The 15,205-nt window shown below is 43.3% G+C and overlaps 2 protein-coding genes and 1 pseudogene across 2 annotated transcripts; all 3 read right to left on the bottom strand.

The window, feature by feature from the left end:
* Window positions 1-1,673: 1,673 nt before the first annotated feature.
* On the bottom strand, window positions 1,674-5,144 carry LOC104443456 (O-glucosyltransferase rumi homolog). The gene is made up of 6 exons (XM_010056853.3): window positions 4,936-5,144; window positions 4,632-4,815; window positions 3,338-3,963; window positions 2,769-2,961; window positions 2,543-2,607; window positions 1,674-2,390 (listed from the first exon to the last, which is right to left on the bottom strand). Exons 1-6 carry the CDS (start codon window positions 5,127-5,129, stop codon window positions 1,787-1,789), a joined length of 1,866 nt encoding a protein of 621 aa, XP_010055155.2. The 5' UTR covers window positions 5,130-5,144; the 3' UTR covers window positions 1,674-1,786.
* A 1,687-nt stretch (window positions 5,145-6,831) lies between these two features.
* Window positions 6,832-10,813, bottom strand: LOC120293459 (tRNA-specific adenosine deaminase TAD1-like). The gene is made up of 12 exons (XM_039312794.1): window positions 10,582-10,813; window positions 10,360-10,480; window positions 10,053-10,252; window positions 9,776-9,901; window positions 9,324-9,389; window positions 8,991-9,104; window positions 8,581-8,750; window positions 8,428-8,504; window positions 8,219-8,338; window positions 8,050-8,137; window positions 7,592-7,723; window positions 6,832-7,181 (listed from the first exon to the last, which is right to left on the bottom strand). The coding sequence occupies exons 1-11, from the start codon at window positions 10,763-10,765 to the stop codon at window positions 7,613-7,615; spliced, it is 1,377 nt and encodes a 458-aa protein (XP_039168728.1). The 5' UTR covers window positions 10,766-10,813; the 3' UTR covers window positions 6,832-7,181; window positions 7,592-7,612.
* Window positions 10,814-13,198: 2,385 nt separating this feature from the next.
* On the bottom strand, window positions 13,199-15,000 carry LOC104445917 (annotated as a pseudogene).
* Window positions 15,001-15,205: the final 205 nt, after the last annotated feature.

Below are 15,205 nucleotides of genomic sequence, written 5' to 3' on the forward strand. Positions count from 1 at the left end.
ACAAATTTGATATAAGGCAACAATAGAAATTTCACACTTGTTAAAAGCAATAAATCATAAAAATGATTAAGACCACTCCTAGAGATATGAGACAAGATGGGAAGTTGAGCGACAAGCGACGAAATTGAGCCAGGCTAGTATCAAGTGGCAAGCGGGAAGTTATTTCTTTTGATTTTAGCAAATTGAAAACTAATAGAACAAAGAAGATAGAAGAGAATGAGTGGATGAGGATGTCGTGAGGAGCTGTTTAATGTTATTTATGCCATTTTAGATACCATGAGAAGCCATTTAATGCCGTTGATACTATTTGACTTAGGGTTTTATAAAAAAAAATATAAATAATATATATGATATATTTTAGATATATTATATATAATATATACAGTCAGGGTTGGTCTAAATTGGACCAATCCTAAACTCTCAAGATCGAGAACTAATTCGCACAATACTTGTCTAGGATTCCCTTGATCAAAGACCGACTCAGTCCTCCTGAGAACCGAATTAAGACCAACAAGGTTGGATTGATCTTGGATCGATCCAGTTAACCCTAGATTGATACTCACCCCTACCTTACTTGATTTCTTTCCTTTTTGTTATTTTAAAATTTTTTAAAAATAATGTATTTAAATAACATTTAAAAATAAAATTATATTAGACAAAAATACCCTTGACTGATCCAAATGTCATCGAATCCTTATTTGTAACAGGCATACTCACTTTATGACTTTATTTGAAACTGCGATAATCAGGTCAACTCCTTATTTAAAGGAAATAAATGCACTTAAAATCTTTATTTGGATTTTTTCTAAAAATTAATTGGTAGAAACCAAAATGGGCCTGCATATGAAGTTTGATCTACATAGGTTACTTGCAAAGGTACAATCATAAAGTCGCTTTTATTACAACACAAAGTCCAGTAACCTTCGACCAAAAAAAAAAAAAAAAGTCCAGTAACCTAAATTTCGTACTTCCCATTCTTTAAAGGTAGATTGTACGGGTGTCAATATCACTAGACCGTTAGATTCTATCGCTGTCGCTACTGCCGTTGCTCATAAGTGCTAGGCGCCACCTTAAGGACACCTTTATTCATTGGCGATTGATTTGTACTCTCAAGCTATTTTCTTTGCAACCAAACTGCATGCCAATTTCTATACCACGTTGGACTCGTTGGTGTACCAACAATAGACTAATCGCATCCAACAGCGATTGGCTACGATTGCCACCATCATGTACGCCCACCTCCGATCTTGGTCAACCATGAGCCGTGTATCTTTACTAGAAAAAATCCATGCAACGAATGATGAAATAGGTAGACATTTAATTGCTCTCATGCAAATATCTACTTGAATAAAATGTCATAAGTATGGAAAACATGTGATCTTCCGGATTTCAAAGTACAATAAGATTAGAAAGCCGCTGAATTCATGAGACATGAACGGACCACATATGTGGGAAATTTGGAATGAACCCTACCGTACCACGAAGAGTAAGAATTCCTTGAGCGTCGGCCAAGTTCATCGCACGAATGGGCTGAAGGTCTAATTTTTGAGAACATGATTCTGTAATTTTTTGCACGAAGTATTCACAAAGTGGAGCGCTATTCATCTGCGCCTGTAGCCATCATGCACAGGCTAACCAATAAGGAAGTGGCTTCTAAAGGTACGCCTAGAGAGAGATTCTACTTACAAAATGTCTTCTTTAATGTATCTGCTCGCTACTGTGTTCTCATCGTTTCTAAGGTATAAGTGGACCGACGGTGGAAACTAACGTGTCCAACTTTCGTACTCTAATGATGAAATATCCGCGACCACCAAGAGGACGTGCCCCTCTTAAAATCTCTCCAGTACCGAGCCTCCTTCATCTCCACTCCTCTGGTCACCTTCTCTTTTCTTTCCTGGAGAGCTTTGAGCTCGTCCGGTTTGTAAGGGGGCGGCAACGAGCACGGCGGCACGTCGCTAGGGGACATCACCAGAGAATCGTCCATGAACTTCCTGATCGAGCCACGGAACGGGCAGGCCATTGCTTCCGAGCACATCTCAACCGCCCCCGGTGGCACCTTCGTCTCGAACTTCAGGAGCTTTGCGTACTCGCTGAGCAGGTGGAACATGTAGTCATACACGTACTTCATCTTCGCGCTCTCGGCGACGTACCTCCGTCCGTTCTCTCCGATGGCCTGCGCCTGTGCAGGGTGCTCGTCTCCCCATTCCACGGCGTACTTGATGTCCCTGCACATCTTGTGGGGCCTTATGGGCCAGTAATGGTCCATGGGGATCAGCCCTCTCGAGTAGATATCATAGTAGTCCGGCTTTACCCGCAATGTCATGGCATCGCATGCTAGAACATACTTCTGACTAACCGACCAAGCGATTCCTTCAATGTAGATATTATACCTGCTCCATGTTTATAGTTCATGCAAGCATATTCAGTTCATGACAAGGAAACGCGACGCAATCTGGAACACCGACTACACCGACAACTCATTTACGAAGAAAGTGGGAGGGGAATTGTAGACGAACAAAACGGAGAATTGTTACTGGCTTACCTATGAGTGCATTGATCTTCTAGATTCGAATGCTTAAATCCTTCAGCCATTTCACGACCCCAGTCCTAGAAAAGGAAATCGCAAGCGCATCAAGTTTCACATTTTAGTGTCGTAACTTTAGTATCCGATCCAAGTAACAATAGGTAGCACCGACCAAATCGAAAAAGGATCGGTTATCGTCAATGATTTCAAGAGTTCAACAAAGTGCTTTTCTTGTTCATTGTACCTGGTTATACACGCGAGCTTTCCAATCGATTTCTTTGCTGTCATTGCACTTGAGGAGTTCACCCCTGCCTCGAGAAGTAGTTGGGTTGCCTTTCCAATAAGCATAGGGCTCTCTATCGTTCCATGAGATCATCTGTGCCTTCTCTTCTATGGCTGATAATGTGCTTTCCCATGGCTTTATGTTCACCTCAGGCCTACCACATAAAACGTGCTTGAGTGAGACACTTCCCACTTTGTACATGATGCTTTTCCGTAAGAGAGAGGATTAAAAGATGCAAAAAGGTTGCTCAGTGGAACTGCTTTCGCAAATTCCCCACGAACTATACAGGGACCCGATCATCTTTGGCTGAACAATTGAGAATGAACCGAATTGGTGTGGTGGGTTGTATGCATCGAGTGAAATCATGCATTTAGAGCTTATTATGCTGCACTCATCCACCGAATCTGCTAAGACACGGGCTAAACTTAGCTCGAACAGTCGACGGTTTAGCTAGTAAAAAATGCTCTCGCTTCTTAGCACTATGACAAAAAAATTAAAGAAGCTGCAACGCTAAAGGAGCGAGTTATTACCAACCCCAGAAGGACCAATCAGGGAACGGAATGTCAAACGCCATGTGGTGTCCACAATAATGAAATAATGGCGGGATCTTGGTGCCTTTCGAGCCCTTGTAGTCTTCCTTCTTGATCGCTGGTCGGTCTTCGCATTGGAACATCAGTTCCAAATCCGGCAACTTACCAGGATACAACCTCGCGAGCTGCGCAATCCCCCAGAATGTGAACTCTTCTCTCGTTTGGTATGCAGGCCTGAACTTGTCCAGATAGACTTTCCCCTTGTGAACCACGATCCTAAAATGCGCAGTGCTCTTAATGCCCTCCAACATCTCTCTCGTGATTCCCGCGGCCTTCCAAGGCCGGAGGTCCTCGTGGATCCACCGGAAGTACTCGGGACATACCTCGGCGTCTATATTCTTGGTCTCGTGTTTCAAGGGATAATCCAAGGGGCATGTTTGCTTCGTGGTTGCATTCGGGCAGTTGATCGGGAACTCTTTTTTTGCAGGCTCGGGTGGAAACTCGGTTCTCGGAGACTCGGGTGGAAACTCGGTTTTCGGAGACTCGGTTTTCTTCAGAGATGGTTGCGCAGAGCTTTCGTTGGCGGTAGTCTTGAAAATTGAAGCGCCTGGAAAAGTAAAAGTAGGCTACAGACCACCCAAAAAATAGAAAAGGAATACCAAGGTGTTAATTCAAGGATATGAGATTAGCTGATATGTGAGATCTACAAAGTCATGAAGAATCTCAGTATCTGCGTAACATTAGCAATATCTATGGCTGCCAAAATCAAAACAAATAGATGAAACATGAAAAAAAGGAAAATCCGAGATCAATGCATCGAGAGGGAGTGACTGATATGCAAGGAAGCCACGCGTTATTTGGTCATGGGCCATCCATAGCATCATCATCAACTCGACAAAGGCGATTCTGTCTTTAACTATTATAGAGAGAAAAGTATGCAGAAGAAACAAGAACGGAGGAGCAGCAGATTACTAGAATTAGCATGTGGAAGTGGAGCCATAATGAAACAGGCTCTGTTCTTTCCAGTTACTTTCTAAAAGCAGTTCCATTAGCTCTAGCTTTCTGCAAATTCCTTCTTTTCGCATGATGACAAACTGAGATCAACTGCAAATTACAACATATTAACCCGAACCCAGAAAAGCTAATGGTCTGCAACGATCTTAGAGTTGCCAAAGAACAAGAAAAATCAATCTTTTTGTTTTCCCGAGAAGCTACCGCTTGTAGAAGGTGGAAAACCAACTTGCAGAGGATCAAAAGGGAGAACGCGAGATGATGATGAAGAAGAGAGACTCACGATGTCTATCCAAGAGATGAAGACCCCGGAGAGAAGGACCACTGTGAAGAGGACGAAGACGGTGGCGGAAGCCCACGTCTTCACCGGCCTCCAAGCTTTGCCGCCGTAGCATCCGCGCGAGCTGCTCTCCTCTTCCATGGACGAGAGACCGACTAGCTTACTGTTCCGGCTGCGGCAGCAGCAGCTGCAACCAACCCGTTAATAAGCCTCGAAACGAAAGAGAGATATCATCCCAAAATCTACTCTCTTCAAATTCATATTGGTCGTTATAATATCCTGGAAGCATGGAAAATTCCAGTCATACCCTGTTCCCCGGTGCGGTCGAGAAATTTCCCCCAAGGGATCAGGCGTTCGACTGAAGCCACATGAATGGAGGAAACAAAAGAAATTGCCAAAAATCGAAAGATTGATAGGATGCGGGGGATTGGAATAGCGGGCATATTCTGACTTTTCTTTTTTTTGAGTTCTATGGACGCACCGGGCCGGCTGGCGGGCCATTTGTTTAATCTTTGGCGAGTTTGACGATTCACGGTGGAGGCCACATCTCTGGTTGGAATCCTTCTTTTTTTACTCGATGCGGAGTTAAATTATTGCTGCCAGACGACTTCGCGGACCAATCCGGACGGTCCACGGAGGAGAGGAGAGAATTCGAGGACGTGGACGGGCCGTGACAAACAATAACCTCTGAGCAACAGCGGAGGAGACACTCCCCAATGGCGTGACTGCGTCGTGCTTGTCCAGGGGGTCATTTGACATTGTTTTTCTTCCCTAAATTACGATCGAACGACACATCCCCAGAAAGAGATTTGTAGAGAGAGAGAGAGAGAGAGAGAGAGAGAGCACGCGCAATAGGCAACGACGTGCATCGGCAACGACGTTGGGGTTTTGAATAGTGCGCTTCCCTCGGCGTTCCGTGCTTCTCGATTATAATATTGCGAGTTTGACAGGTGTTTAGGTGATAAACAAAGGGTCAGGAACTCCATAGATAATACCTGAGCTAAACGATACCCTTATCCTAGTAAATTTTTAATTCCTCTTTTTGGGGCTTCTAGGAGTTGACTCGTGCATATCCAACCCGCTTGGATGAGTTATATTATATGTTTTGAATGGTTGGACCATCACGCGCATGATTTTTAATAATACAATCAGTACTTTCTTGAAAACTTTCTTGAAATTAACGGAATACGAGAAAATTTTGGAGATCTTTTGAATTGGAGGAATGGAATCACGTGCACAACCAATTTAATTTCACCGCGTGCCATGCATGATGTGATGGGTTTCAAAGGTGAAATCGTTTGGACAAAAATTTCAACTCTAAGCCACATTGGATTCCGGACGAGCAAATCGCGATGAGGGAGATACCCAGGTAAAGCCGGCACATAAGAGAAAGCGAAATGTGAGAAATAAGATCCCCCCGATCGTCTTCAATCAGCAGCCTCAATGTTCTTGATATGCTACGGGCCCTACCATATACAATCCACTCGCGAACACGTTCCTTCCATGTGATTTGAATGGACCCGATGGTCAAATCTTATGAGCACGGTCGAAACTTCATTCGTCAATCCTGCGCCACAACCTTTTTGACAAAGTTCTTTAAAGAATCCCCATTAGTTAAACGGTGCCAACACGATTCATCTTTCATTTATTTCGTCATTTTCTCTGCGTGCGATCTTAGTGGGGTTCCACCACCCACCATCGGTTTTGCGCTCTAAGCAACTCGTCTGAACAGCAGATTAAATATAATTATCTGTACTTGGATAGTGACGGGCACTCACGTTAGAATTGGGAACTTCGAACGAATTATTATTCTCTTAAAAGTTAGCAACTCAAGAAGAGCGTCCGACAGCGGCCGTTCCTTGATTTGACGCTTCGCTCTATATTATTCAGAATAGGTAGGTGGCCAAACAGTTAGGCAATGAGGTCTCTAGTGAGGAATTTTCAATAGTCTTACGGCCCCGCCTCTCTCCCTCCCCCCTACCTCCGTGGCCACCTAAACTTATATTCTAGTGCTCGTCTACCTCCGCCCCACGTTAACTCCCGAGGACACGTATGGGGACAAAACGTTGATGCTCCCGCAATGGAGAAATGAGATGCGAAGTCAAAAAAGTCTTCAAAGAGCTCACGACTCCTATAGCTCCACGCGTAAAACAAAACATTTAACAAACCAGAAAGCAACCGAAAAAGGCCAAGTTGTATTCTCTAGTTACGAAAAAGTTAGATCATCTTTCAAAGAAGAAATAGCCCACCAATTCAATTCCTACTAACTAAATGAGGAACTGCCGTTGCCATCTTCACGGGGACGTCAGGCGAGCACAAAGGCGAATATTGTCAGGCGGTGAAGCGCTTTTCACCTGCTTTTCAACGCTTCTGGTAATTACCAGTAAAGCGTAGCGAAGGAATCTTATTGCCCTTCTTCCACTTTTCATCAAGCATTCTGATTCCTTGGACGATGACGACGACAACAAAAGCAGACGTGTTTAACGAAAACTGGAGAGTTACGGAGTTATTTTATGCATCCCACTTCACCATCAGATCCTTCTGTATTCTCCTCTATTTTCAAAGTACCGGGGAAAAGAATAAGCGTTAATAGAGTAACTGGAGAGAACAGAAGATAAAGAAATATTTTGAAGACAACTTGGCTACAAGTTGATGTTTCACTATGACGACAAACTCCAGAAACTTCGCAGGATTGCATGTTCAGAAGGTGGGACATACAATTTGTATATGAGATGAATAGCTGAGTGCAAAACTTGAAAACTTTTTCAGCAGTTTCATGCGAATCCAGATTAGTTATGGAGGGAGTTAAATGCTTAACCTCTACTTTTCAGTAAATCAGAGTATTTTTGTCACTATTTGGATTAACTGGACAGTCCTGATAATGAGTTGAACACTAAAGAAATATTCTCTTACAAAAATGTATAGTTAAAGGAAAAATGAAATGATAACCAAAGCAAGAACACCTTATGATCATTGACAATATACTATCTCATGATAGTAAAAGCCTCATGATTGAGTGGTTTCAACAGCCAATTGTTAAAAGAGGGTGTATCTTTTAGAGCCTTCGAAGCTGACCTGTAAGACTGAGCTCCTTCCTGCAAAAGAATGAAAAAGGAGGGAAAGCCACATCAATGTCAAAATGAGAGCAAACAAACTGTCAACGTTGATTTCCATTTCATCGTTGATGAAATTGTTCTTTATCAATAGAGAGTTCTACACTTAGGTCCATCATCCATTCACAGACTTAACGAGGTGCAGAAGCTGATAACAACTGATTAACTGCTAAATGTTTGTTGGACAAAGCGGCCACTTCCCATTCTGTTTTTCCACCCTCTAAATTCCTATTGACATGCCTGCTATCTAATGGGAGCTTTGGCGGTAAGATGAAGAGTTGCATAACTATTTGGCTAAGGAGCTTCACCTTGTATTCTCGATAAGTAGTCTCCTTGCATGGCTCATTGGCTGCGCCCTCATGCTTGAGTGACAAGAATATCTCCAATAACCGCCTCCTGAGCGAAGAAGAAAACCAATATTGACAATAATTTTTGCACTACTGTAGTCAAAAACCGTTCAACATAGTTTGCACTTACTTGCAAAAAGATGACTCGGTTGATGGATAGCGTGCCCCCTTGGCAGAGGTGCCTTGTTTCCTTCCCGTGGTTCCAAGAATAACCTCATGCAACCCAGACTTGTTCCAACATAATGAATACCTGAAAATGAATGCATATTGTTGGAAAAAAAATAAATAAAATCTAGCAGATGCAAGCTATTTCAGCAGAAAAAAGGAGGTTGAACTGACCCGCATGTTAGAGTCCCCGCAGCACTCTCACAATGCTGGAATTCCACCAGTGGTATTGGGCCCACCAGGAACAATGGCTGCTAAGAGGATAATAAAATTTCAGTCGTCCCCACTCCATATTAATTTGCTAATAAACACTAAAAAAGTACAAACCTTGTTCAATCGGAAGGGACTTAATTGCTCTTGTGGAAAGCATGATAATCTTTCATATAGAGCATGCTGCAGCTTATTCTGCACCAAAATGTCTTCAGAATTATTTGGAGACCGTCCAACTATCACAGAAGACAGGTAAACTGGTTCGAGGAAGTAGGAAAGCAAAGAACCTGAAGAGAGAGAAATGAGAATGCTACCAAGTAAAAGCAGTCATTGTACCTAACTGCCAATCTAGCAGAACAATGATATCACGAAATGCATCCTTATCTAAAGGCAGGGGACTGGAAAAGACATATGGAAGCCCAAGAAACAGGGAAAATCCAATAAAGTAGCAGGAGGTTCATTATGTCTCATTATGCAATAAGCAGCCAGCCCTAGCTTCTGACGATTCCTAGATAGAAGGAACAAACCTTGAACACCAACAATGTTCCATCTTGCTATCTTATCTGAGCAACAGACTGACAATGTAGTATCACCACGTCCAGGCTTTCTCTGAACAGAGGCAACGATTGGTAACTCATCTCCTGTGATTGAACATATGAACAGATTTATGGAGAGAGAGAGAGAGAGAGAGAGTGAGAGAGAGTGAGTTAGTAAGGAGAAATGATTCCGAAGCGGCATCACTTGTCAAAGAATAGTTACATGATGTCATTTTCTCACAAGCTATTGCACAATAAAGTTGTAAATTGCTAATATGTAAAGTTCACTGCTCAATTCAACAGGCCAAACAACAGAAAACTGACTAGTGATCCACATCGTTAACTCATGAATTTGCAGAGAAAGGAACACATATTGAATTAAAGAATGTACTGGAATGACAACCAGAGAAAACCAAAATGTAGGAACTCTAATCCTTCTTGGTCCACTCTAATATGATCCTACGTCTTATGCTCCAGCTCCCTCTTAAACCCAAAATTATATAAATAAATAAATAAATAAAAACCCAACATTCACACACATTTCTCATGCATTTCAACGCGGATCATTTTGTGTTCATTTGTAGATAAAATATAAATATTAGCATTTCAGCATCAATTGTAACATGTGATAGAATCCCGACCAATCTTTCCGGCGCATTAAAAAACCAGAGCAAGATGTTGCATGAAAATGAATCATCCAGATAATTCACAAACAGGAGGAACCCAAAAAGAAATGTTAATCAGTCAAGGAGCTTAAATCTTCCATTACCATGTTTATTCAACATATCCTCTGAAACCCTTCCTTCCTGTGTCTTCCACCATTGATGGTACCTTGACTTCATTTTCTTCCATCATTGCAGATATTTTATGAGGCAACAGGGACAGGGGAGGAGCAACTCCGCCTACACATACAACAGAAAGATTCATAAGCTTATAAAACTCAACCACATCGTCGACTGTTCAATTGTCGAAAGGAAGTAGTCGATGACAGCAAATAAAGAGTCCTAGCACCATAACATAGTAGGGAAGCCATGAGCTATTTCCAGGAATTACATGGCAACTGCGATATGTACAGATGCAATTGCCAACCCACCCTCATTCTGTACTTCCCCTCGCCGTGGCCTTCTAGGATCGGCTCGAGCGGCGATTCACGATCACGAACATCACCGCAGCATCGAAATCGGTCGCTCCCATGGCCATTTCCATCATCACCGTCAGACATCTTAAGTCGTTGGATCTCAGCATACAAGTACCTGGTTCGAAACGAACTCACGCCTCAGAAATCATCAACAATCGTCAACAAGTGAAGCGCAAAACACGTGCTCTCAGCGGCAAAAGCAAACCGGCGACGATGCTCGACCTCATCAGAGCTCTCCGCGCGATGATCTCAGCATGAGAATCGTTCACGACGTCGCCGTGGAGGCTCCGCAGAGAACGCCCGATGCACTTCGTCCCCGTCCCGAGCGAAACCACTTCCAGTTCTGAGAGAGCGATTCACAGGATAAGAAACAGAATCATGCTCGATCCTAATAACCGACGAACGAATCGAAGCAACGATTCCGAGCTCGATAGAGAGGAGCACCTCGAGAAGGAGAGGAGAGGAGGAAGGCGGCGAGGACGGTGACCTCGCGCCCCTGGGGCTTCCCCTTCGGCAGGGAGCGGTAGCGAGCGAGGACCTCCTCGGAGGCTCTCTCCGCGAAGGCGGAGCCGCCGCCGCCGCCGCTCGCCGGAGCGGACGGGGCGCTCGCTTCGCCGGGCGACCTCATCGGCGGACTTCCACTTCAGCTCACTCTCTGGAAGGCGAGAGAACCTGAGAGGGACGAAACGATGAAATGATGGAGATGCAGACGCTGCTTCGAAGTAACGGGCTGATTCTGCTCTACGGTTTGGGCCCAAAATGAGCGAAATTCATGGGCCTTTAGGTCCATGATTAGATCTAAATGGACCAATGAGATCCACACCCTTCACCACTCGCAAGTTCGCCGGGTTACAAATTATGAACACGGTGTTCACGCGAACTTGACGGAAATTAAAGGGAAAATAACATAGATGACCCTTAAAATTTTAATTTATTTAAAGTGACTTTAGTTTAATGTGCAATATGGTCCATAAATTTTCAATTTGTTTAATGCAATTCAACTTAATTTTTGAAGTATATAGAAATATTCAATGTTGTCCAAACTTGAAGTAATGGAAGAAATATATTGATCATTTTCTTATCACTTAGGGAATAAGTTAACCAAGTACTCAAAGTTGATGAATTATATTTAACAAATTGAAAATTCATAAATCACTTTACACATTAAACTAAAGTTCATAAACTATTTGTATCATTATTTTAAAATTTAGTATAAACATCGAAACTCACCATATATGGCATGATCCAACATGTTACATCATATTCACGAGCTAAAAACTTTGTAAAAAGCTACAAAACTCGATCAGCTATAATTGATCCAAGTTAAGGCAGATAAGCTTTGTCAAAACTCAACTCGAGTCGAAATTCCAGAGGCAAGACCTCAAGTCGATCTCGAACTTGACAGTCGGGTCAACACGCTCGATCTCGAGCTCGATGTCATTAATTGCGACAGCGAACATGAGCTAACGTCGCCCGCTTTTGCTTTCTAATCCTTCAAGAAAGCCCAAATCCAGCCCCTCGATGGGCAAAACGAATCCCAAGCAATCACGTCGGCGGGTCAACACGCTCGATCTTCACGTGGGCTTGGAGGAGATGGGCCGAAGACAGGCTGATCTTGCTGGCGTGGGCTGGCTTCTTGGGCTGCCGGCACGAGCGAGAGAAGACCGAAGCAGCTGGTCTTCGAGAAATGAAGACCGACGTTGCTGGAGACCTTGATCCACTGAAGACACGCGAAGATGAAGTTGCTTCGCTGGCGTGCGGTCGAAGATGGAGCAGTGGACTGGCCGACTGAACTTTGCTGGCGTCCGCACGATGGAGAGAAGATGGAAATGATGGGATGACGATGGCCTGAACGACTTCGTGGATGGAGATTGTGCGGTCTGCTGCAAAGGAGAAAAACGGTGGAGTTGAATTGCGGGCGTAGGGACTGATTCGGTGGGACTGAAGCCGCGTGGGCATTGCTGGCAGGGGAATTCAAAGGGGATGAAGGAGGGGTCGAGCTTCACGGGAAAAGAAATGAAGATGGCAGAAGCGGTAAAGGAAAGAGGCAGGCGGGCTAGCGTGGTCGAGAAGTTGAGGGAGAGGAAGGAAAAATCAAAGCAAAACATCCCTAAAAATTTAATGATTGGCCCCCCCCTTTAGCCTCCAACCTTATCCCTTTTATCCCCAATACTTTCTTGCTTAGAATTTCTCTAAATTAACCAATTTTGAAGCCAAAAATTGTAGCCCTCAACCATAGCTCCGAATTTCCCAATCTTGGCCTCAATTTCTTCACATATTCCCCAAATCGATGTCCAATTTTGATGAAGATGAAGCCCACGAATTTTCTACAAGTTCCCATCAAGAAATAGCTCGCCTTGAAGCCCAAATTTCTCTTCAATTCGGCACGTTCGAATTTTTGTTAATTTCCGAATTGTCTGAAACAATTTTCCGTAAAAATCCCGAACTCTCCGAAAATATGAGTCGACGTTTCTAAAATAAATCATGACATGATAGAACTTTCAATTTTTAAAACCGGGTTCAATTTCGCGATTAATTTCAATCTGACGCGATTTTAATGTGACCTAGCCTATCGGATAGCTTTTAGGAATTTTTAATGCAATTGACCGTGGTCGATTGTTTTCGAGTCACATTGTACATCTTCGACACATTGACAACTCTTAGTTGTCGTGAAAATTTCAAGATTTCAAATACGAACCCTGGCACGAAATGACAAAAGAATCGATTTAGTGTCATTCGATAGAAATTTTGCAATTAGGTGGAATCACCATCACACTAATCACATACCTCCATCAAATTGACCTATCTCCGATCTCTGATCGATTTTTTACCTATCTCGATCTCTGATCGATTTTTTACCTATCTCCGATCTCTGATCGATTTTTGGCGGTGCCGTAATAACCCTTGCAGATCAACATGGTCGAGCAGTCGATTCATGGTTGAATTCTCAAGTCTATTGTGTTAAAATCCCTTAATAGCTTCCTTAGATAGTATACTTATCTCATGAGTTATCAGCTCAGAGAATAGCACTATCGGCATGTCGATAAAAGACCCGATTCATTTAATAGAACACAAAATCTGAAAATTCAGGCTGTCACAGTAATGCTCGAGTTGGAATACTGTATGTAGGTGCTCGAATCGAACAGGAATCTCGACATCGCTTTGGAAATAAATTTAGTACCTCTTTGATGTGGTTGTTGCCCCATTCTACTGCAAACTTGATGTCTCTACACTTGTTGTTGAGCCTAACGGGCCAGTAGTGCTCCATTGGGATCATCCTCTTAGGAAGAAATCGTGATAAACCGGCTCTATCAACAGAGTCGTCGAATCACACGCCAGAATGTACTTGTCGCTCACAGACCATGCCTTCCCTTCCACGAAGATCTTGTACCTTGAAAATGAATGGAAGTAAGAGGAACTTGCTAATCAGATTGTATAATCACAGGACATATATAGAGGATCACGAGAATCGCCAGGAGTTGCACTGCTCAATTACCTGTGGATGCACTGATCTTCCAATCTCGACTCCTTGAATCCTTTCCTAGATTCAGCAGCCCAATTCTGAGAGTACGAAAAATAATCACAGAATCCATCTGTCAGTTACTATCTTTCTTTTCTTAATTGTTGGAGAGATAGATCATAAAATGGTCCGCGCAGCTCATCTGACGATGAGTGAAAAAATTAGTACATTTCCGGAACTGATACCGTACCAAAATCTAGGAATATCACAAGCCAATGACCACTCAACAGGAACTACACATTCTTAAGTGAGAATAGTTCAGCACCACCTCATGATTTGGACTTGAGTTTGATCAACTTGGCGACGAGCTTGATGGACAAGGTCGAATTACCTGGACATATAGACGAGCATTCCAGTTATGTTCTTCAGTGGCGTTGCACGTCATCAGGTCTTGCCTATTTGCCGACACGCCCGGGTTGCCTTTCCAGTACGCATAAGGTATCCTATCTTTCCATTCGATTTCCTTTGCCTTCTCTTTGATGACCTGGTATGTATTTGTCCATGTCCTTATATTGACCTCGTGCCTATAAAATACAGATGAGAACTACGATGCACATGATCGCTTTCAATCCCAAGATGAGAACTACAATGCACATGATTATCTTTGAGAAAAAAAATATATCATCGCTGCGTTAACCACTAAGAAGAATAAGATATTACCATCCCCAGAATGACCAGTCAGGAATAATATATCCAACGACGTCTCGTTCCCGCAGTAGTGGAAAAGCGGTGGGGGCGACCCAGCATTTGGTCCTTGGTAGTGACTTTTCATGATCACCGGCCTGTCGTTGCAATAGAACATGAGGTCCAAATCCGGCACTTTCCCGGGATACAACCTCAGGAGCTGCAAAATCCCCCAAATGGTGCCCACATCCCTTGTCTGAAAGGGCCTCTTGTAGTGCTCTATATAAGCCTTGCCATTCTTAATCACAAGCCTGAAGTGGGCGATGTTTTGGTTCTCTCCATCATCTCTCTCGTGATCCCCAAGCTCTTCCAGGGCCGTAGATCCTCATGAATCCACCGAAGTACTCAGGGCATGCCACGGCATATGATTCCTCAGGCTCATGTTTCGTCGGGTAGTTCGTCAGGCAAGTCTGGGGCACGGTTGATGAATTGGTGCAGTTGAGAGGGAATTCCATCTTCTGAGGTGGCTCTCCCTGGCCTCCCTTAGCTGTAATCATTTGCCTCGAGGAAACTCCTGGAAATACAAACTGAGAGTGCACACACACAGTGGAAAGAGTAAGTTCCAATATCTTGTAATGGTGCAAATACATCAAATCTTTCGGCATCGCAGTCTGTTGGGCTAACAGGTCCTGAGGTTCAATTGACAGGTCTAAATCTACTGCGGAACATGAAACCATTAGAGCTGGCCAACAGAACTCTGAAGGAAAAAAATGAAAGACTGTTCAAATTGAGTAGAATCTCGATTACATCTTCCGTTTTTCCCAAATGGGCGGGTTTGAGTTGAATCTATGGATTCAAATACATCACAGTTCACAGGCACGAAAGCATAATTAAACTGCGCTCATCGTATCTTCATTCTATGGC

This window comes from Eucalyptus grandis, chromosome 5, assembly GCF_016545825.1.
Source record: "Eucalyptus grandis isolate ANBG69807.140 chromosome 5, ASM1654582v1, whole genome shotgun sequence".
Classification (NCBI taxonomy): Eukaryota; Viridiplantae; Streptophyta; class Magnoliopsida; order Myrtales; family Myrtaceae; genus Eucalyptus; species Eucalyptus grandis.

Excerpts from the sequence above, each read along its gene's own strand:
- LOC120293459 (XM_039312794.1), bottom strand. The coding sequence starts at position 10,765 with ATGAGGTCGCCCGGCGAAGCGAGCGCCCCGTCCGCTCCGGCGAGCGGC. Across the intron at positions 9,105-9,323 it reads GTTAACGATGTGGATCACTA|GAGATGAGTTACCAATCGTT; the intron begins GTCAGTTTTCTG and ends GTTCAATCACAG. Across the intron at positions 7,724-8,049 it reads CTACTTATCGAGAATACAAG|GAAGGAGCTCAGTCTTACAG; the intron begins GTGAAGCTCCTT and ends ATTCTTTTGCAG.
- LOC104443456 (XM_010056853.3), bottom strand. The coding sequence starts at position 5,129 with ATGGCCCGCCAGCCGGCCCGGTGCGTCCATAGAACTCAAAAAAAAGAA. Across the intron at positions 2,608-2,768 it reads AAGCTCGCGTGTATAACCAG|GACTGGGGTCGTGAAATGGC; the intron begins GTACAATGAACA and ends TTCCTTTTCTAG. Across the intron at positions 2,391-2,542 it reads GAAGATCAATGCACTCATAG|GTATAATATCTACATTGAAG; the intron begins GTAAGCCAGTAA and ends AACATGGAGCAG.